Genomic DNA, 23,944 nt, shown 5'->3' on the forward strand with positions numbered 1-23,944 from the left:
TCTCTTCCTCCTTCCTCTTTTCACCTCCACTTCTTTCTTTCTCTTGCTCTCCTTTTTTCTCTCCTCCACATCCTCTCTTCTTTTCCTCCTTCACTTTTAGCTTTCTCTCTTCCACTCTTCTCATTTTCTCTCTCCTCCACATCCTCTCTTCTTTTCCTCCTTCACTTTTAGCTTTCTCTCTTCCACTCTTCTCCTTCTTTAACTTCCACTTTTCTCTTATTCCTTCCTCTTGTTTTTCTCCCTAATTCACTCTCTTCTTCCTTTCCGTCTTCTCTTCCTCCTCCTCTTCTACTTTTTTCTTCGGCTTTCACTTCCACTTTTCTCTTCCTCTCTTGTCTGCCTACTTCACTTCCTGCTCCATCTCCCATCTCCACTTTCTATTCTCTAAGGATAGCCAGTACAATGAAATTGTCTTTTACAGGATTTTCGGTAAGATACATTTTTTTAATCAACAGGATTTGCTGTTAGGTAGGTAGCATATTCCCAGTTTTACGATAGATTACTAGATAAACTATTAGTGGGGAATAGGGAAATGGAACATTGACTGTCAGTGTGTCAGTATTCCATTTCCCCATTCCCCATTATTACCACCTTGAATTTCAAAAATAATAATAATAAACCATTACTAGCATGGGTCGTCACATACTAGATCTAACAAGTCTAGCAAGATCGAATTCAAATGCCTTTCGATACAGAGGCTAATGGTGGGGAATAGGGAAATGGAACATTGACCGTCAGTGTTCCATTTCCCCATTCCCCATTATTGCCACCTTGAATTTCCAAAAAAAAAAAAATAATAATAATAATAAATAAACCATTACTAGCATGGGTCGTCACATACTAGATCTAACAAGTCTAGCAAGATCGAATTCAAATGCCTTTCGATACAGAGGCTACATATGTAGGTAAGATACATTTTTTTAATCAACAGGATTTGCTGTTAGGTAGGTAGCATATTCCCAGTTTTACGATAGATTACTAGATAAACTACTAATACTACTATGATTATATTGTGTGATTTCTACGAATGAGAATTTATGCATAATAATGAGCTGGACAACGTATTTGCTAGGTCAATGTCATGATGTCATGAATAATGTGAACAGGATTTGCTGTTAGGTAGGTAGTATATTACCAGTTTTTGGTTTTACGTTAGATTACTAGATAAACTAAGTACTATGATTATATTATGTGATTTCTACGAATGAGGATTTATGCATAATAATGAGCTGGACAACGTATTTGCTAGGTCAATGTCATGATGTCATGAATAATGTGGGGAAAACAATATAAATGCTTAGAACAGGTAGTAACCTTTTGACCTAAGTGAAAACAAAATGATCATTCGCTAGTGACCTAGACACTATCTAATCGACCGAACGATAGCGAGGTCTACGTTTTAACTCACCAGTTTTGCATTTGGTTTGGATGTTTGTTTGTTTGTTACTCTATACCTCGTCAGAACTACCCAAACGTCCATCTTTCAGCACTAAGTTTCTCCGTTTCTATTTCTAGGACGGGTAAGCAATGCTTAATACGAATCGACACCGACTATTCAATGCAATCAATCTCGGGCGGTAAGTTCGAACAGTTGAACACAGACAGTGGACTTTACGTGGGAGGTGTCGAGGACATTGAAGAACTGACGAGGTCCAAATATCATCACAGCTTCAAGGGCTGGATATCGAACCTTATCCTCAGCAATGACTATCAGGTGAAACTCCCCCTGAGTAGAAGCCAGGGATCAAGTTGTCAACTCACGTGTGAAACACTCAATACAGGCCAGGTAACATGTTTCTAATAGTGGCGCCCTTACATAGGAATTTCAAAATCTATGTTCATACCCCAACTTCCCACCATTCCCTGAAATATCCTGTGTTTCATATCTGGAATATTTCCTGATTCACATGCCTCTCCTGATTCAAATCAGTCGGATTGCTTTGTTCTCTAAGGCTGCAATTCAATCGGGTTAGTGTGGTTCCGGACATTAGAGGATAATTATGTGCGATTCCATATGAATAGTTTCTCTAGATCTCCGTTAGGGGCAGTGTACACTGATGAAATGTGTTTATTTGGTGTAAGCTTCGCTCTTTGTGACTGATTGAGATTTTGCATCCTGTTCCTTCTAACATTTAACCTATTTGGTTCCTATATCTGAAAGTACTACGTTCTTTAAAACTCAACTACTATTAGTTCTTGGGTATATTTTGTGCACTGACTTTTAAATACAACCCCTGAGCAAAATAGTACTTTGGATATATCCCATATGAAATAGTATGCCTATATCTAGGATTAGTTAGGATAACCCTCAGAATTCTCTATGGAGAGGAACTTGATATACATGTCAGAAAATCAAATTCCATTTGAAATCAATTAAAATAGTCAATTTTTCCTGGCTTTCCTAACACTTTGCTGCTGTAAATTATTTATAATTAAATTTGGATTGCGGTGTTTTAACAATTTCTTCCACCAAGATCCAAGACATTTCTGTAAAAAGCCTCCTTCTCTTTCTGTCTTAGTTAGATTTGTCAATTAGCCTGTTTTAAAGTAGAATCTTCTTATTTCATGCACATGGGACACTCTGTATATCCTGTTAATGAATTCTCCCATAAGCATAAAGTAGAACAAAATAAACCGATCAACCAATAAAGCCTTTGTAACACCATCATCTATTGAATATCCAAATAACATCAATTCAATTTTGCATCAAGTTTTCGTTCGTTGTCCCTCAAATTAATTTTCTCCTATTCATTTTGAATCAAGAATAGGTATAATTATCTCCTGTTCCATTCATTAAAAATAAATAGAAAAATTCTTTCAGATCCAACCTAGACCATATCCTACATCCAAACTGTATGTGGCATAGATATAAATGAAAATTTTCCTTTGTCAAAACCTTTCACCAGATTCCACCTGCATTCTTGTCATGTTGTACAAGAAACTATTTTGCAATGTCTCTCACGTTTTCAACTTTTCACAAGTTTTCAGCTCTGAACAATGTTTTCCCCAAATGATCTCACTTTTCTTCTACTATTTATTGACACGCTGTCAGTCTCCTCCTTCGTTTCTCTCTATCAGTCTTCTCCTTTGTGTGAAAAATTTTCCCTTTATCAGTAATTATTAATAATAAAAGAAACAAGGTGGTTGTACTACTTTAGAATAGGTTTAGATATACATACCTAACTGTTGTTTACGGTCAATCTCTTCTAGGAAAATTCATTAGGTGTTTGTTGAACCAATACGTACATACAAAATTAAAATAATCACTTGCATTTTGTACATTCTTATACAAAAGGATCCATCTTCAACCTCTCATAAAATTAGTTGTACTCTTTCATAAATTCACATCACTACTGATACATAGTTTTCCTTTAGGTTTCTGTCTTCTTTCACCTTGTGCTTTATTATTGTTAAATTTGATAGTCCTTTGTAAAACTAAATACCTAAACAAGCATTTTCAAAAGAAAAACTGTTGTTGAAAATTGAAAACAAACGAACTTTTCTGTCTCGGAGTTGTCTGTTACCAGATAAAGGTATATTGGAAGAAATGTTTATTATCTTGGTCCTTGGGGCCGGATAACGTATATTCGTTTTACATTACTCAATGTTTACGGTCAATCTCTTCTAGGAAAATTCATTAGGTGTTTGTTGAACCAATACGTACATACAAAATTAAAATAATCACTTGCATTTTGTACATTCTTATACAAAAGGATCCATCTTCAACCTCTCATAAAATTAGTTGTACTCTTTCATAAATTCACATCACTACTGATACATAGTTTTCCTTTAGGTTTCTGTCTTCTTTCACCTTGTGCTTTATTATTGTTAAATTCGATAGTCCTTTGTAAAACTAAATAAACAAGCATTTTCAAAAGAAAAAAACTGTTGTTGAAAACAAACGAACTTTCCATCGCGGAGTTGTTTAACTGTTACCAGATAAAGGTATATTGGAAGAAATGTTTATTATCTTGGTCCTTGGGGCCGGATAACGTATATTCGTTTTACATTACTCAAGAAAATTCTCTCTAAAGTTGACCCCATTTTTCAGAGGAATGTCTGGAAGACAAGTGCAACAAAACACCATGTGAGCATGGGGGTAAATGTATCACTACCCCGGGATCATCCTACTGTCTGTGTCCATTGGGTTTCACTGGGGATCTCTGTCAAACCCGGCTTGACCTGCAAGTGCCTCAGTTCAATGGATCTAGCTACTTGCGGTAAGTCAGCAGTTGTTATCCATCGTTAACGCGGTAGTCATTACTCAAAATAATGATATCTTGGTCCTTCGGACCGGATAATGGACTTCTGAACTCACGACATTGTGCCAGGCCAAGTTCCAGTAAGCACGCCTGCATTCGCTTCACAACTAAATTATTTCTCTCGAAGTGATGATTGACATTTTTGTGTGAGTTCTTGGTTATTAGTCAAGTCCGACCCAAAAAGTAATAAAACTCAGAGTTTTCGGGCTCATCTTGATATCTCTTGAAGATGCCAATGTTTGTATAAAATGTATAAATAGATATCAACTCCACTCTTTATCATCATCTTCGTAAAAAACCTGTTAGTGAGTGGCCGTGGCCGGCTTAAGCGTCAAGGTCGTGTATGAAACATTTAAAACTGATAAATATTTTAATTGTCTATTTTCTAACAATTTATTATTTAAGGTTTTTCTCAATTGTGAAATAAAATTGCCATTTGAAATCGAGCAATGTTTCTTGCGGTCTACAATACACTGGTTTATCTCACTCTCGCGGCACTGGGAGGCCTTGGGCACAGAGTTCCCTAATTGTAGTAATATTCTAACAATATCTGCCTGTAATTTTGAGCTCAAAGTATCTATGAAACATTTAAAACTGATAAATATTTTAATTGTCTATTTTCTTACAATTTATTATTTGAGGTTTTTCTCAATTGTGAAATAAAATTGCGATTTGAAATCGAGCAATAAGTTTCTTGCGGTCTACAATACACTGGTTTATCTCACTCCCGCGGCACTGGGAGGCCTTGGGCACAGAGTTCCCTAATTGTAGTAATATTCTAACAATATCTGCCTGTAATTTTGAGCTCAAAGTATCTAAGTATATCACTCATTTGATTTAATTTTTCTCCCCCTAGGTTCTGATTAACAATCACGAACTCAACATCTTGGGAGAGGCCATCCAGGGAGTGAACGTGGTGAATTGCGCACATCCGTGTATCACCCAACCTTGCGGCTCCGGTAGTTGCGTACCCCTGTACGACGGCTACAAGTGCGTATGTACGCAATCCTGTAAGGAGAGTCACCTCACGGAAGTCATGTGCGCTTCGTTCGATCATGGAGCTTCGTTCTTGCACTACTTGGACCCGGAGATTATTCACAGGTAATTCCTGGACTCAGTATTTTCTCACCTCAAACGTGTTCTGAATATCACTCATTTGATTTAATTTTTCTCCCCCTAGGTTCTGATTAACAATCACGAACTCAACATCTTGGGAGAGGCCATCCAGGGAGTGAACGTGGTGAATTGCGCACATCCGTGTATCACCCAACCTTGCGGCTCCGGTAGTTGCGTACCCCTGTACGACGGCTACAAGTGCGTATGTACGCAATCCTGTAAGGAGAGTCACCTCACGGAAGTCATGTGCGCTTCGTTCGATCATGGAGCTTCGTTCTTGCACTACTTGGACCCGGAGATTATTCACAGGTAATTCCTGGACTCAGTATTTTCTCACCTCAAACATGTTCTGAAATACGTCTTCATTTCAATTCTATTTTATTATTATGTTAAGGCGGTCTCTTCTTGCTCCCTTGCGTGCCGCGTCCATTTTAGTTTAGGACTATTGCACTACAAATTTCAACTCCATGTTGATTTCAGAATCACGGGCTACGAGTTCAACATCATTAAATGATCGTCAAAATTAAATTACCTCCGTAAAATTCAACTTAGTGACGCTGAAAATGCCTGAAACTTCGCTCTTTTCTGAGCTGAATTGCTGAGAGACCGCAGCCAAATGGTTAATTATCTGGTACCCAATATGAATTTCAAAAGATTTTTACATCACTTTTATCCAAATCGGATTACTTTTTCCGGCACGACGCAGAATCGAACCAGTGAGCTAAAGTATCTGGATTGATGTGTCGTCATGGACTTTGAACAATCTCCTAGTCTGGACATAGACGTCTTACCACCATGTATAAGCGACATTATCATTGACAAAGCTGACTACTTCTTTGTCTGATGAGATCTGCAATGGGGTATGCTTGTCGGTCACTCGGATAGCTGATATGGTTTTGAACATCTGCAACATTTGATAAAGATGAGTTGGTGAGAGAAACAATCAATAAAATTTATTGATGAGCTCCCCAAAGTTTCGGTTGCCAGATAATAGCTTTATCAATAGTTACATGCCACGTTTAATTTAAAATGAAACATTATTTCCTAATGTTACGTATTCTTGAGAGTTCATTGCAACGGTCGTTACATTAATTAGACTTACTTTATCATGGACACTCGTTGCTTGAAGTTGAAAGCCTATTTCCTAATGTTACGTATTCTTGAGAGTTCTTTGCAACGGTCGTTACATTAATTAGACTTACTTTATCATGGACACTCGTTGCTTGAAGTTGAAAGCCCAGTACAGGTTAGGTAGTAGAACAGCCGCGGGAGACACTAAAAGTTCACAGAAAAAAGACGGTCTTCGCGTGTTCTTCCGTCTTTTTTCTGTGGACTTTTAGTGTCTCCCGCGGCTGTTCTACTACCTAACCTCTTCTGGGCTTTCAACTCCAAGCAACGAGTGTCCATGACAAAGTAAGTCTAATTTTCTAGTGTGCAAAGGGCACGTATAAAATTTTAGAATTTTATAAGAACATAGTTAAATGCTTATTGATTCTCGGGCAGCGAACTAAATTTTCAGCTAGACAACCAATAAGTTTCGCGAATACACTATATCATATTCAAGTTAACTACATACCTTATATTGATCCTGAATGCTGATGTTCAATGAAGAGTGTTCTGAAGTGACTAGTGTTCTGAAATACGTCTTCATTTCAACTCTATTTTATTATTATGTTAAGGCGGTCTCTTCTTGCTCCCTTGTGTGCCGCGTCCATTTTAGTTTAGGACTATTGCACTACAAATTTCAACTCCATGTTGATTTCAGAATCACGGGCTACGAGTTCAACATCGACATGCGGATCAAGACCTCCTCCAGTTCTGGTCTGATCTTATGGACCGGATCTTCCCAGTCCAAAGATTTCCTCGCTCTTGGGATTCACAATGGCTATGCGCACGTCATGTACAATTTGGGCAACGGGGAAGTCCTGCTCGAGAATAACCAGACGAAAATCAACAACGGCGTTTGGCACAGACTTACAGTTCACAGGTAAGTTTTTTTGCGTGTTAATATGTGTTTTCTTTTCAGAAATTTCATGGTGGTAATGGTAAGGATTAGGGAAATGGACAATTGATTTTCAGTGTTCCATTTCCCTATTCCCCACCATTACCACCTTGAATTTCCGGAAGAAACATAAGACATTACTAGCATGGGTCGTCGCAATTTCAAATTCAAATTTCAAATGCCCTTTTCTACATTCTACTTAGGTAAGTTAGAGACAGGCTACATTGTTATGATCAACAGGATTTGCTGTTAGGTAGGTAGTATATTACCAGTTTTTGGTTTTACGTTAGATTACTAGATAAACTAAGTACTATGATTATATTATGTGATTTCTACGAATGAGGATTTATGCATAATAATGAGCTGGACAACGTATTTGCTAGGTCAATGTCATGATGTCATGAATAATGTGGGGAAAACAATATAAATGCTTAGAACTGGTAGTAACCTTTTGACCTAAGTGAAAACAAAATGATCATTCGCTAGTGACCTAGACACTATCTAATCGACCGAACGATAGCGAGGTCTACGTTTTAACTCACCAGTTTTGCATTTGGTTTGGATGTTTGTTTGTTTGTTACTCTATACCTCGTCAGAACTACCCAAACGTCCATCTTTCAGCACTAAGTTTCTCCGTTTCTATTTCTAGGACGGGTAAGCAATGCTTAATACGAATCGACACCGACTATTCAATGCAATCAATCTCGGGCGGTAAGTTCGAACAGTTGAACACAGACAGTGGACTTTACGTGGGAGGTGTCGAGGACATTGAAGAACTGACGAGGTCCAAATATCATCACAGCTTCAAGGGCTGGATATCGAACCTTATCCTCAGCAATGACTATCAGGTGAAACTCCCCCTGAGTAGAAGCCAGGGATCAAGTTGTCAACTCACGTGTGAAACACTCAATACAGGCCAGGTAACATGTTTCTAATAGTGGCGCCCTTACATAGGAATTTCAAAATCTATGTTCATACCCCAACTTCCCACCATTCCCTGAAATATCCTGTGTTTCATATCTGGAATATTTCCTGATTCACATGCCTCTCCTGATTCAAATCAGTCGGATTGCTTTGTTCTCTAAGGCTGCAATTCAATCGGGTTAGTGTGGTTCCGGACATTAGAGGATAATTATGTGCGATTCCATATGAATAGTTTCTCTAGATCTCCGTTAGGGGCAGTGTACACTGATGAAATGTGTTTATTTGGTGTAAGCTTCGCTCTTTGTGACTGATTGAGATTTTGCATCCTGTTCCTTCTAACATTTAACCTATTTGGTTCCTATATCTGAAAGTACTACGTTCTTTAAAACTCAACTACTATTAGTTCTTGGGTATATTTTGTGCACTGACTTTTAAATACAACCCCTGAGCAAAATAGTACTTTGGATATATCCCATATGAAATAGTATGCCTATATCTAGGATTAGTTAGGATAACCCTCAGAATTCTCTATGGAGAGGAACTTGATATACATGTCAGAAAATCAAATTCCATTTGAAATCAATTAAAATAGTCAATTTTTCCTGGCTTTCCTAACACTTTGCTGCTGTAAATTATTTATAATTAAATTTGGATTGCGGTGTTTTAACAATTTCTTCCACCAAGATCCAAGACATTTCTGTAAAAAGCCTCCTTCTCTTTCTGTCTTAGTTAGATTTGTCAATTAGCCTGTTTTAAAGTAGAATCTTCTTATTTCATGCACATGGGACACTCTGTATATCCTGTTAATGAATTCTCCCATAAGCATAAAGTAGAACAAAATAAACCGATCAACCAATAAAGCCTTTGTAACACCATCATCTATTGAATATCCAAATAACATCAATTCAATTTTGCATCAAGTTTTCGTTCGTTGTCCCTCAAATTAATTTTCTCCTATTCATTTTGAATCAAGAATAGGTATAATTATCTCCTGTTCCATTCATTAAAAATAAATAGAAAAATTCTTTCAGATCCAACCTAGACCATATCCTACATCCAAACTGTATGTGGCATAGATATAAATGAAAATTTTCCTTTGTCAAAACCTTTCACCAGATTCCACCTGCATTCTTGTCATGTTGTACAAGAAACTATTTTGCAATGTCTCTCACGTTTTCAACTTTTCACAAGTTTTCAGCTCTGAACAATGTTTTCCCCAAATGATCTCACTTTTCTTCTACTATTTATTGACACGCTGTCAGTCTCCTCCTTCGTTTCTCTCTATCAGTCTTCTCCTTTGTGTGAAAAATTTTCCCTTTAAATCAGTCTGACAGAGATCCCCAGTGAAACCCAATGGACACAGACAGTAGGATGATCCCGGAGTAGTGATACATTTACCCCCATGCTCACATGGTGTTTTGTTGCACTTGTCTTCCAGACATTCCTCTGAAAAATGGGGGCAACTTTAGAGAGAATTTTCTCAACGGGTTACTTTCTGGTGTTCTTGTGTTGACCCAGCACCTAAATGGGAAGTTTTGTGTCTCTTCTCGCCCATCTGATGAGGGACATACTACGGCACAGACGACACGCGTCTAATGTAGCAGTTGTTTCATTGTTACGAAATAAAAACGGCACTGAAACACTATTGTGGGATGCACAAACACTAGTACAAAGCAAAATACTAGCTCCTTATTTATACTGTTGATGTAAAAGGTTTGTCATCTCAGGCCAGCCACTCACTGTCAGGAAGAACTGAGACGTACACCTGATCAGGAATACCTGACACCTGATAGTGAGTGGCTGGCCTAAGAAGGGCTAGGTGGGACGCACAAACACGAGTACATAGCAAAATACTAGCACCTTATTTATACTGTTGCTGTAAAAGGTTTTGTCATTTAAATGACTGATTTAAAGGGAAAATTTTTCACACAAAGGAGAAGACTGATAGAGAGAAACGAAGGAGGAGACTGACAGCGTGTCAATAAATAGTAGAAGAAAAGTGAGATCATTTGGGGAAAACATTGTTCAGAGCTGAAAACTTGTGAAAAGTTGAAAACGTGAGAGACATTGCAAAATAGTTTCTTGTACAACATGACAAGAATGCAGGTGGAATCTGGTGAAAGGTTTTGACAAAGGAAAATTTTCATTTATATCTATGCCACATACAGTTTGGATGTAGGATATGGTCTAGGTTGGATCTGAAAGAATTTTTCTATTTATTTTTAATGAATGGAACAGGAGATAATTATACCTATTCTTGATTCAAAATGAATAGGAGAAAATTAATTTGAGGGACAACGAACGAAAACTTGATGCAAAATTGAATTGATGTTATAATGACAAGTAGGTATGCAAGTTGAATCTGGTGAAAGGTTTTGACAAAGGAAATTTTTCATTTATATTTATGCCACATACAGTTTGGTTGTAGGGTATGGTCTAGGTTGGATCTGAAAGAATTTTTCTATTTATTTTTAATGAATGGAACAGGAGATAATCATACCTATTCTTGATTCAAAATGAATAGGAGAAAATTAATTTGAGGGACAACGAACGAAAACTTGATGCAAAATTGAATTGATGTTATTTGGATATTCAATAGATGATGGTGTTACAAAGGCTTTATTGGTTGATCGGTTTATTTTGTTCTACTTTATGCTTTTCGGAGAATTCATTAACAGGATATACAGAGTGTCCCACTTTATTGGGGACACTCTGTGCATGAAATAAGAAGATTCTACTTTAAAACAGGCTAATTGACAAATCTAACTAAGACAGAAAGAGAAGGAGGCTTTTTACAGAAAATGGGAGAATTCATTAACAGGATATACAGAGTGTCCCATGTGCATGAAATAAGAAGATTCTACTTTAAAACAGGCTAATTGACAAATCTAACTAAGACAGAAAGAGAAGGAGGCTTTTTACAGAAATGTCTTGGATCTTGGTGGAAGAAATTGTTAAAACACCGCAATCCAAATTTAATTATAAATAATTTACAGCAGCAAAGTGTTAGGAAAGCCAGGAAAAATTGACTATTTTAATTGAATTTAAATGGAATTTGATTTTTTGACATGTATATCAAGTTCCTCCCCATAGAGAATTCTGAGGATTATCCTAACTAATCCTAGATATAGGCATACTATTTCATATGGGATATATCCAAAGTACTATTTTGCTCAGGGGTTGTATTTAAAAGTGGTATATCAAGTTCCTCTCCATAGAGAATTCTGAGGGTTATCCTAACTAATCCTAGATATAGGCATACTATTTCATATGGGATATATCCTATCAAGTTCCTCTCCATAGAGAATTCTGAGGGTTATCCTAACTAATCCTAGATATAGGCATACTATTTCATATGGGATATATCCAAAGTACTATTTTGCTCAGGGGTTGTATTTAAAAGTCAGTGCACAAAATATACCCAAGAACTAATAGTAGTTGAGTTTTAAAGAACGTAGTACTTTCAGATATAGGAACCAAATAGGTTAAATGTTAGAAGGAACAGGATGCAAAATCTCAATCAGTCACAAAGAGCGAAGCTTACACCAAATAAACACATTTCATCAGTGTACACTGCCCCTAACGGAGATCTAGAGAAACTATTCATATGGAATCGCACATAATTATCCTCTAATGTCCGGAACCACACTAACCCGATTGAATTGCAGCCTTAGAGAACAAAGCAATCCGACTGATTTGAATCAGGAGAGGCATGTGAATCAGGAAATATTCCAGATATGAAACACAGGATATTTCAGGGAATGGTGGGAAGTTGGGGTATGAACATAGATTTTGAAATTCCTATGTAAGGGCGCCACTATTAGAAACATGTTACCTGGCCTGTATTGAGTGTTTCACACGTGAGTTGACAACTTGATCCCCGGAACCACACTTACCCGATTGAATTGCAGCCTTAGAGAACAAAGCAATCCGACTGATTTCAGGAAAGATTCCAGATATGAAACACAGGATATTTCAGGGAACGGTGGGAAGTCGGGGTATGAACATAGATTTGAAATTCCTATGTAAGGGCGCCACTATTAGAAACATGTTACCTGGCCTGTATTGAGTGTTTCACACGTGAGTTGACAACTTGATCCCTGGCTTCTACTCAGGGGGAGTTTCACCTGATAGTCATTGCTGAGGATAAGGTTCGATATCCAGCCCTTGAAGCTGTGATGATATTTGGACCTCGTCAGTTCTTCAATGTCCTCGACACCTCCCACGTAAAGTCCACTGTCTGTGTTCAACTGTTCGAACTTACCGCCCGAGATTGATTGCATTGAATAGTCGGTGTCGATTCGTATTAAGCATTGCTTACCCGTCCTAGAAATAGAAACGGAGAAACTTAGTGCTGAAAGATGGACGTTTGGGTAGTTCTGACGAGGTATAGAGTAACAAACAAACAAACAAACATCCAAACCAAATGCAAAACTGGTGAGTTAAAACGTAGACCTCGCTATCGTTCGGTCGATTAGATAGTGTCTATCCAAACCAAATGCAAAACTGGTGAGTTAAAACGTAGACCTCGCTATCGTTCGGTCGATTAGATAGTGTCTATCCAAACCAAATGCAAAACTGGTGAGTTAAAACGTAGACCTCGCTATCGTTCGGTCGATTAGATAGTGTCTAGGTCACTAGCGAATGATCATTTTGTTTTCACTTAGGTCAAAAGGTTACTACCTGTTCTAAGCATTTATATTGTTTTCCCCACATTATTCATGACATCATGACATTGACCTAGCAAATACGTTGTCCAGCTCATTATTATGCATAAATTCTCATTCGTAGAAATCACACAATATAATCATAGTAGTATTAGTAGTTTATCTAGTAATCTATCGTAAAACTGGGAATATGCTACCTACCTAACAGCAAATCCTGTTGATTAAAAAAATGTATCTTACCTATGTAGCCTCTGTATCGAAAGGCATTTGAATTCGATCTTGCTAGACTTGTTAGATCTAGTATGTGACGACCCATGCTAGTAATGGTTTATTTATTATTATTATTATTTTTTTTTTTTTGGAAATTCAAGGTGGCAATAATGGGGAATGGGGAAATGGAACACTGACGGTCAATGTTCCATTTCCCTATTCCCCACCATTACCACCATGAAATTTCTGAAAAGAAAACACAAATTAACACATACGCAAAAAAACTTACCTGTGAACTGTAAGTCTGTGCCAAACGCCGTTGTTGATTTTCGTCTGGTTATTCTCGAGCAGGACTTCCCCGTTGCCCAAATTGTACATGACGTGCGCATAGCCATTGTGAATCCCAAGAGCGAGGAAATCTTTGGACTGGGAAGATCCGGTCCATAAGATCAGACCAGAACTGGAGGAGGTCTTGATCCGCATGTCGATGTTGAACTCGTAGCCCGTGATTCTGAAATCAACATGGAGTTGAAATTTGTAGTGCAATAGTCCTGAACTAAAATGGACGCGGCACACAAGGGAGCAAGAAGAGACCGCCTTAACATAATAATAAAATAGAGTTGAAATGAAGACGTATTTCAGAACACGTTTGAGGTGAGAAAATACTGAGTCCAGGAATTACCTGTGAATAATCTCCGGGTCCAAGTAGTGCAAGAACGAAGCTCCATGATCGAACGAAGCGCACATGACTTCCGTGAGGTGACTCTCCTTACAGGATTGCGTACATACGCACTTGTAGCCGTCGTACAGGGGTACGCAACTACCGGAGCCGCAAGGTTGGGTGATACACGGATGTGCGCAATTCACCACGTTCACTCCCTGGATGGCCTCTCCCAAGATGTTGAGTTCGTGATTGTTAATCAGAACCTAGGGGGAGAAAAATTAAATCAAATGAGTGATATAGATACTTTGAGCTCAAAATTACAGGCAGATATTGTTAGAATATTACTACAATTAGGGAACTCTGTGCCCAAGGCCTCCCAGTGCCGCGAGAGTGAGATAAACCAGTGTATTGTAGACCGCAAGAAACATTGCTCGATTTCAAATGGCAATTTTATTTCACAATTGAGAAAAACCTCAAATAATAAATTGTTAGAAAATAGACAATTAAAATATTTATCAGTTTTAAATGTTTCATACACGACCTTGACGCTTAAGCCGGCCACGGCCACTCACTAACAGGTAGACCTGAAAGGTACGCCTGAACAGGTCCGCCTGTCAGGTCCATCTTATAGTATGTGAACTCATCAGGTAGACCTGACAGGTGGACCTGATCAGGTGTACCTGATAGTGAGTGGCTGGTCTTAGCGTGAAAGTAAAGAAAATAACAAATTCCCTTTCTTACCTTCTGAATACACCCAATGAACGAGGATTTGATTTTGACTTTCGGCGACACGATGTTGTAGTCAGGGACTCCGCCGAGGTATAGGCTCAGAGATAGAGATAGCTGGGTGAAAGGCCCGGGTGACAGGATTTGCGAGGAGGGAAACCGGTCTACTTGCAGATAGGCATGACGTCCGGTCCTGGTCAGACGTAACTTGTGCCACTCGCCTAACGAGATAGGGTTCGAACTCCTGGGAGACACGAAATAATTACATAATTACTATTGAACTGAATTATTTCATGTATTTTATTATGGAAAATGATAAGTACCTACCTGTACTACAGAACCTTCTGGGAGAACCGACATACATACTTATTATTGACAATTACCTATATTCTACAAGTTCCGAGGCCTGTTTCACGAAGTTTACACGAAATTTGACCAATTTAGACTCTTTATTGGTTATAATTCAATGTACACAAATACAAGAAATTACAAATAAAGGGCGAAATTATTGCCTGGGTCAATATGTACCATTCAATACCAATTATTCCTCTGAAAATTTCACAACTTCTTTATTTACTAGACATACAACAAACCTTTGATCACCTTACCTAAGAGTGGCAGCCCCCGTGCCCAAATCGAAAGTGAAGTCCACATAACGGTCGTTCAGATAGAGAGCAATAAAGTCACCTACGCCATCAGCCCTATGTCCATTGTACAGGAGGATACCATTGGGTTCGATAGCCTTGAAGACGATTGTGAGGTCCAACAGGGAAAGGTATTGTTCCCCCAAGCCTTGATATCTGCGAAAAGAAAGTAAAGTCGAATGAAGAACTAATATCTCAAGTAATCTTTTTTTATATATATATATACATTATCTCTCTCCCTCTATCTCTCTCTCTCCCTCTCCTCTCTACTTTCTAACACTCCCAATAATAACTACCCCTTTTTCATCCCCAGTCTCTATTTCTTCTCTACCTCCTAATTATTTTATGTCTTTTCTTTCATTCTTAGAGGTAACATGGTATGTTACCTCTATCTAAGAATGCTTGTAGGCTGTTCAAAATTAGTCTCTGAGCATGATGAGAATTTATGATTCCTGATTTGCCACAAAAAATTACATTGGTACGGGGTCCGATAGATTGGAGCGTTGGGGAAGTCTCCTGACTCACCCTTTTAGCGTATTTAATATACCAGGTCGATAAGCTTACTACCGCGTTAACGATGGATAACAACTGCTGACTTACCGCAAGTAGCTAGATCCATTGAACTGAGGCACTTCTTTATATATATATACATTATCTCTATCTCTCTCCTCCCTCTCTCTCTCTCTCCCTCCCTCCCTCTCCTCTCTACTTTCAAACACGCCCAATAATAACTACCCCTTTTTCATCCCCAGTCTCTATTTCTTCTCTACCTCCTAATTATTTCATGTCTTTTCTTTCATTCATAGAGGTAGGTAACATGGTATGTTACCTCTAAGAATGCTTGTAGGCTGTTCAAAATTAGTCTCTGACTCTGAGCATGATGAGAATTTATGATTCCTGATTTGCCACAAAAAATTACATTGGTACGGGGTCCGGTGGATTGGAGCGTTGGGGAAGTCTCCTGCGTTGGGGAAGTAGGGTATTTAATATGCCAGGTCGATAAGCTTACTACCGCGTTAACGATGGATAACAACTGCTGACTTACCGCAAGTAGCTAGATCCATTGAACTGAGGCACTTGCAGGTCAAGCCGGGTCTGACAGAGATCCCCAGTGAAACCCAATGGACACAGACAGTAGGATGATCCCGGAGTAGTGATACATTTACCCCCATGCTCACATGGTGTTTTGTTGCACTTGTCTTCCAGACATTCCTCTGAAAAATGGAGTCAACTTTAGAGAGAATTTTCTCAACGGGTTACTTTCTGGTGTTCTTGTGTTGACCCAGCACCTAAATGGGAAGTATTGTGTCTCTTCTCGCCCATCTGATGAGGGACATACTACGGCACTAATGTAGCAGTTGTTTCATTGTTACGAAATAAAAACGGCACTGAAACACTATTGTGGGATGCACAAACACTAGTACAAAGCAAAATACTAGCTCCTTATTTATACTGTTGATGTAAAAGGTTTGTCATCTCAGGCCAGCCACTCCCTGTCAGGAAGAACTGAGACGTACACCTGATCAGGAATTGCCCCCGGTGGGGGGGGAGGGGGGGGGGGGGCTGTTTGGGGTTTGTGGCTATGGCTTTGGGAAGTGAAGTAGTACCTTTTTGTTTACGAGATGTCGAAAATCCAATTAGTTGGGCCCACTCAGCCGGGATAAGTATTAACGCTTCTACTGTAACTAGAAAACAAATGGGCAAATTGTCTAATCAATTGTCTCTCGTGCTAAGAAGGGACATTTTCTGTCTGATATCCGAGAGAGAGGTTTTTGACTCTGTGTGAGGTTAGTTATGTGAAATGATGGTGTTGGGCAATGAGGAACTAAGAAGCAGAGTCCACACTTTGGTCGATCGACATCGCCTGAAATACTACATTAAGAAGAAAGTAAAAAACTAGAGTGCCGGAAGCCCAATCGGGTGACTGGGTTCCGGAACTCTAATATTGAACCCTATATCGGGAAACTTGACATTAATCTTATAGAATTCCAACACCCCAAATCAGGGTTAAAAAACCAATAATAGAGTTCTCTTGTGGCATCCTATCATTCAATTTTTTCTCAGTGTGTAAACTATTTTCCCCCCACCACAATCCTTTAATCTAGTTTGAAATGGTTCCAGTCGGTGTTGATCGACCTCAGTTGAATGTACGAGTAGTGTGGACACACCTTTCCAAACGAGGTGTGGATTGGTGAATTTGTTAGTGTGGACGAGTTTGAGAACTCAACGGAAGTTCATCGTTTTGGTAACGTTACGGAACATGTTGAGAGGTTCAACGTTTTTTAAAAAAGCCCTAACCTCAGGGATCTACATATTTGCAGCCTCCGTGAATGACACACTTTTTGCTTCTTCCCATCCAGAGATGCATGAAAAATGTCCAAAAATGGAACAACATTATATCAATATGAGGCTGAAGATCCGGAGATTCAATTCCCTGAAGATCCGGAGTGCAAGATCAGAAGTGGTCTCAAAGAGAAAACACGATTGATAAGATAACGTAGAGTTACAACGATGGGCTTCCGTTGAGTTCTTCATCGCATTTGTGGAAGTAAATGGACAGCTATTGGTTATTTGATGAACCGGTTGTAAATAATTATGAGTTGATTGATTTTAAAGTCGTCCCTATTCCATATCCCTAACATTCAATTCCCGTAACCCTCTCATATATGATCTTTGAACATGATCATATATGTTTTTCGAAAATAATAAAATTTGATTTTCTTCTTACTTATAACAGGAATAGTAAGTAGACCTTTTGTTAAGGAATATTTAGTGGACATCCTAAAGTTACAATTTTACATATACGTACGTACATGATTGTATGTTTTTACATTTGAGTGATGTTGAGTGACACAGAACATTATGGTTAATCTTTTGACCTGAACAAAATAAACATGTTGAAAATATTATTTCTATATTAAATTCTTTTAAAGTGCACTCTGAAGCTGGGCCTGACCCCCGATTGGAGTCTTAAATCCGGGCCTGATTCCAAGTTGTTTCATCACGAGACCTGAGACTTTCTAGACCGCGTGTCTCGCGTAGCTAATAAGTTCTAAGTTCTAGTTGTAGCAGTTGTTTCATAGCTACGAAATAAAAACGGCGGTGAAACACTCATCTTTAAAAAAAAAAAAAAATAAAAAAATAAAAAAATAACTCATCAATATTTGCATTTTACCTTTGATCGGCCTTTGATTTTGTTGCCATCGTTGAGTTGTATCCAGGCATCCCACCTGTGTCGAAATACTCGCACCGTATTCCAGTCGTCCAGAATCACTTGATTGTCCGATTTCACCATTCCTATTCCCGAACCACAGTCAAACCTGGAACAGGGATTTGTATTTGAACTTTATTAGGATCGAAAATAAAATAACAACTGAAGAATCACCCAACTGATGACTAATCTCATTTACTATACACTAGTTAGTTCTAAGCCTAGGACTTCTTTTACTAACCCCTAATCACGCTCCATCAAGTACGGTCAAAGTAGTTTTGGGCTAGCCACTCAGGCCCTGACTGTCTCGCCAATCCAGGTCTGTCAGACCGCTCGAACGTGCGTGGCGGAAAAAGTTCCCGACTTCCAGTCTCTCGGTCTAAATATTTTTTTGATATATTTACGTCTGAGTAAACATTGGTAATATTGATATGTTTCGAGAAACTCACATTTTTCTATCCATCGGGTTTATTTTTTTGATATATTTACGTCTGAGTAAACATTGGTAATATTGATATGTTTCGAGAAACTCACATTTTTCTATCCATCGGGTTTAGCAGTTTACCTAAATCTGGTACCTACTCGCAGTAGTAGATACCTACATATTATCTACCATAACTTTACCATGCTTGGATTTAAATAAAATGATTTGAACTTAATCAGTTTTATTAAAAGCTGGTTGTTACTCGCGAGCTGAGATTTATCTTGAATTTACATAGAAATTCTGTTATGTATTATCGGGTTTAGCAGTTTACCTAAATCTGGTACCTAATCGCAGTAGTAGGTACCTACATATTATCTACCATAACCTTACCATGCTTGGATTTAAATAAAATGATTAATTTGAACTTAATCAGTTTTATTAAAAGCTGGTTGTTACTCGCGAGCTGAGATTTATCTTGAATTTACATAGAAATTCTGTTATGTATCAAATAATAAATTGTTAGAAAATAGACAATTAAAATATTTATCAGTTTTAAATGTTTCATACATGACCTTGATGCTTAAGCCGGCCACGGCCACTCACTAACAGGCAGACCTGAAAGGTACGCCTGAACAGGTCCGCCTGTCAGGTCCATCTTATAGTATGTGAACTCATCAGGTAGACCTGACAGGTGGACCTGATCAGGTGTACCTGATAGTGAGTGGCTGGTCTTAGCGTGAAAGTAAAGAAAATAACAAATTCCCTTTCTTACCTTCTGAATACATCCAATGAACGAGGATTTGATTTTGACTTTCGGCGACACGATGTTGTAGTCAGGGACTCCGCCGAGGTATAGGCTCAGAGATAGAGATAGCTGGGTGAAAGGCCCGGGTGACAGGATTTGCGAGGAGGGAAACCGGTCTACTTCCCAATGAACGAGGATTTGATTTTGACTTTCGGCGACACGATGTTGTAGTCAGGAACTCCGCCGAGGTATAGGCTCAGAGATAGAGATAGCTGGGTGAAAGGCCCGGGTGACAGGATTTGCGAGGAGGGAAACCGGTCTACTTGCAGATAGGCATGACGTCCGGTCCTGGTCAGACGTAATTTGCGCCACTCGCCTAACGAGATAGGGTTCGAGCTCCTGGGACACACGAAATAATTAGATAATTACTATTGAACGGAATTATTTCATGTATTTTATTATGGAAAATGATAAGTACCTACCTGTACTAGTTTACACGAAATTTGACCAATTTAGACTCTTTATTGGTTATAATTCAATGTACACAAATAGGTACAAGAAATTACAAATAAAGGGCGAAATTATTGCCTGGGTCAATATGTACCATTCAATATTCAAACCAATTATTCCTCTGAAAATTTCACAACTTCTTTATTTACTAGACATACAACAAACCTTTGATCACCTTACCTAAGAGTGGCAGCCCCCGTGCCCAAATCGAAAGTGAAGTCCACATAACGGTCGTTCAGATAGAGAGCAATAAAGTCACCTACGCCATCAGCCCTATGTCCATTGTACAGGAGGATACCATTGGGTTCGATAGCCTTGAAGACGATTGTGAGGTCCAACAGGGAAAGGTATTGTTCCCCCAAGCCTTGATATCTGCGAAAAGAAAGTAAAGTCGAATGAAGAACTAATATCTCAAGTAATCTTTTGGAATCGAATGGTGCTACTTTTAGCACTCTCTGACTTACAGTTGAGAAGTTGTGGGTTCGATACTCCCCTGTGTCAACAAATTTCTCTTTTATTTGTGAACCGTTACCAAATAAGCAAGTGAATAGTTGATCCCATGTGATTTTTCACGGGGAATCGAATGGTGCTACTTTTAGCACTCTCTGACTTACATTTGAGAAGTTGCGGGTTCGATACTCCCCTGTGTCAACAAATTTCCCTTTTATTACATTTTTTTATTTTCTATTTCTTTTCAAATACTTACGTATTCTGCAAATGTAATAGAAAGTCGTGTGATGTTCACACCAGATTTTTTACTTTCTATTACTACAGTTTAGCGGAGCTATACTAGTAATGAAAGTATTGCAATCGGTCCAAATTTTCAAAATCGGGAAATGGTTGGAAATATCCGTTTTGGGATCCCCTGATGTCAAAAAAGTGATTTTTAGCCCATGGTCTGTACGTATGTATGTACGTATGTACGTGTGTACGTATGTACGTGTGTACGTATGTACGTATGTACGTATGTACGTGTGTACGTATGTACGTTATGTACGTACGTATGTGTGTACTACAGGTTTAAATGGGAAAAGGTGGTATACAAAATATCTCAAGAACGGTTTGTCCAATGACTGATATAAAGGGAAAATTTTTCACACAAAGGAGAAGACTGATAGAAAGAAACGAAGGAGGAGACTGACAGCGTGTCAATAAATAGTAGAAGAAAAGTGTGATCATTTGGGGGAAAACATTGTTCAGAGCTGAAAACTTGTGAAAAGTTGAAAACGTGAGAGACATTGCAAAATAGTTTCTTGTACAACATGACAAGTAATGTAGCAGTTGTTTCATTGTTACGAAATAAAAACGGCACTGAAACACTATTGTGGGATGCACAAACACTAGTACAAAGCAAAATAGACGACTTTTTCATCTCAGGCCAGCCACTCAGCACTCACTGTCAGGAAGAACTGAGACGTACACCTGATCAGGAATACTTGACACCTGATAGTGAGTGGCTGGCCTAAGAAGGGCTAGGTGGGACGCAAAAACACGAGTACATAGCAAAATACTAGCACCTTATTTATACTGTTGCTGTAAAAGGTTTTGTCATCTAAAGAAACACGCAACAAGAGAAAAAATAAACAATCTGTGAAGTAGTACGAGGAGACCCCCACTCCAACCGTACTTACCCACGTCAATGCCTTTCAAGCTATCACCACCAGGGGACACATTGAAGTTGTACAAATGGTCGTTTATATCCAAATGTCGGATGCAGCCTTTGAACCCTTTCTCCGTTGGCAGTTTGTCAGACAATCCGGAGGTGTTACCCCGACCGCCCACAAACACAGGCTCTCGGAACGTAATCCTTGAGAACAAACCCTGCCAAAAAAGGAGGAGAAAAAAAAAGAGAAAGTGTGAATTTACTGTTGCCAGTCAGCAAAATTTTCCGTCGCTTGCCTTTATTGAATTTTGAGACATATCGCAAACCCATCGTACCAACCCTTTTTCGCTTCTTTTAATATTATTATTTTGTTCCCTTGTCAAATGCTTTGTCGAAGTCAATATGTCTAAACGTCCCAGGCATCCTAGTTTCCGTGGTATTTTATAAATTTTTCAGCGCCATTACTCACAGGTCATTTCCGGCTACCAGAATTTTCATTGAGGGGCGAAATAGTGGGAGAAAAGTGGAAAAACGGGACAGAGAGGGAGAAAATAGAGAGTAGGGAGAATCGCACAGAGATAAGGGAGCTAGCGAGGGAGAAACACAGGAGAAATACACAGGTAAGGGAGTTAAGGGGAAAAAGTCCTTCCCTCTTCCCCACCTCTCTAAGTGCTTGAAGGAATAGACAGGAGGGGTCAACCAACACAAAAATAAGGAGTGGGTGAGTGTGACTGAGAATGAGGTGCTTGTGGGAGAGATCAAATTCAGATTGCAAACAAAGTTGAGGGCGAGAGACTGAGAAGAGAAAATAGGGAGAGGAGATAGAGGGTGATGAAGGAAATATCAGCGTACGGACGGTACGGTGTACGGTAATATCAGCGTACGGACGGTACGGTGTACGGTAATATCAGCGTACGGACGGTACGGCGTACTGAAATATAAGCGTACGGTAATATCAGTGTATGGACGATACGGCGTACGGTGATATCAGCGTACGGACGGTACGGTAATATCAGAGTACGGACGGTACGGCGTACGGTAATATCAGCGTACGGACGGTACGGCGTACGGTAATATGAGCGTATTTGAAACCCAGTTTCAAATTTTGGCTAATTTACCTAATCTCATGCCGATGCCGTGGGCTTTAATGTAAAAATAAAGGCTATATTATTATTTGATAGCTTACCTAAATTCGACATAGCCCTCAAAGATGAGCAGCGTCATAAAGTCCCCGTTCAGGTCATCTCTCTCCCCGGTCAAGAAAAGGATACCATCCCAGGACTCTGGTTTGAACTGAATGGGGACTTTAGATCGGAAGAGCGGTCATCAAGTACGGTCAAAGTAGTTTTGGGCTAGCCACTCAGACCCTGACTGTCTCGCCAATCCAGGTCTGTCAGACCGCTCGAACGTGCGTGGCGGAAAAAGTTCCCGACTTCCAGTCTCTCGGTCTAAAGACTGAAGTTTTTTCCAACACACACGTTCTGACAACCTAGGGGCGTGAGTGGACGGCAATACAGGAATTTGAATTCGAGCATTCACATCTGCCGTTCTAATCATACTCCCATCTAATAGCTTATAATTTGACCGTTCGTCGAACGTACTGTGACTGGAGTACCTGAACGGATAGTAGGAACCGGGCTGATAGAAAGCACTCGAATGACTAGACAACGATAAAGAGAGGGAGAACTGGAAAGGCCAAATCGATAGTTCACAAAAGAAATTCGAGCATTCACATCTGCCGTTCTAATCATACTCCCATCTAATAGCTTGTAATTTGACCGTTCGTCGAACGTACTGTGACTGGAGTACCTGAACGGATAGTGGGAACCGGGCTGATAGAAAGCACTCGAATGACTAGACAACGATAAAGAGAGGGAGAACTGGAAAGGCCAAATCGATAGTTCACAAAAGTTGTCGAAAACAATTTTAAAAAAACTTGCAACAAAATGAAAACAAGTTGAAAAGGAAGAGGAAAAGACAGGAAAAAAGTAAAAATTGTGTAACCAGACTCAATCGATGATGTGACGAAATATTTCACAAGCCAATGGAGGTGCTGGAAGGAAAAGACAGCTAAGTCTAAAGAGAATTGAAAATCATGGTTTAAAAAAACTTGTAACAAAATGAAAACAAGTTGAAAAGGAAGAGGAAAAGACAGGAAAAAAAGTAAAAATTGTGTAACCAGACACAATCGATGATGTGACGAAATATTTCACAAGCCAATGGAGGTGCTGGAAGG

At 39.0% G+C, this 23,944-nt stretch overlaps 1 protein-coding gene and 2 long non-coding RNA genes across 3 annotated transcripts; 1 reads left to right on the forward strand and 2 right to left on the reverse strand.

The window, feature by feature from the left end:
- Positions 1-5,942: 5,942 nt before the first annotated feature.
- Positions 5,943-7,017, reverse strand: LOC113471369. The gene is made up of 2 exons (XR_003394097.1): positions 6,955-7,017; positions 5,943-6,282 (listed from the first exon to the last, which is right to left on the reverse strand). It is a non-coding gene; the product is annotated as an uncharacterized LOC113471369 (long non-coding RNA).
- A 3,191-nt stretch (positions 7,018-10,208) lies between these two features.
- LOC113471370 lies at positions 10,209-10,782 on the forward strand. The gene is made up of 2 exons (XR_003394098.1): positions 10,209-10,427; positions 10,677-10,782. It is a non-coding gene; the product is annotated as an uncharacterized LOC113471370 (long non-coding RNA).
- Positions 10,783-12,185: 1,403 nt separating this feature from the next.
- Positions 12,186-21,926, reverse strand: LOC103518766 (pikachurin-like; the record flags this gene model as incomplete). Its single annotated transcript, XM_017447933.2, has 7 exons — positions 12,186-12,630; positions 13,471-13,692; positions 13,864-14,108; positions 14,587-14,815; positions 15,180-15,371; positions 16,261-16,429; positions 21,737-21,926. Coding segments are annotated over 7 exons (1,533 nt in total), but the record flags the coding sequence as incomplete, so codon positions are not given.
- Positions 21,927-23,944: the final 2,018 nt, after the last annotated feature.

Source organism: Diaphorina citri, unplaced genomic scaffold (genome assembly GCF_000475195.1).
Source record: "Diaphorina citri unplaced genomic scaffold, Diaci psyllid genome assembly version 1.1 scaffold2350, whole genome shotgun sequence".
Lineage (NCBI taxonomy): Eukaryota > Metazoa > Arthropoda > Insecta > Hemiptera > Psyllidae > Diaphorina > Diaphorina citri.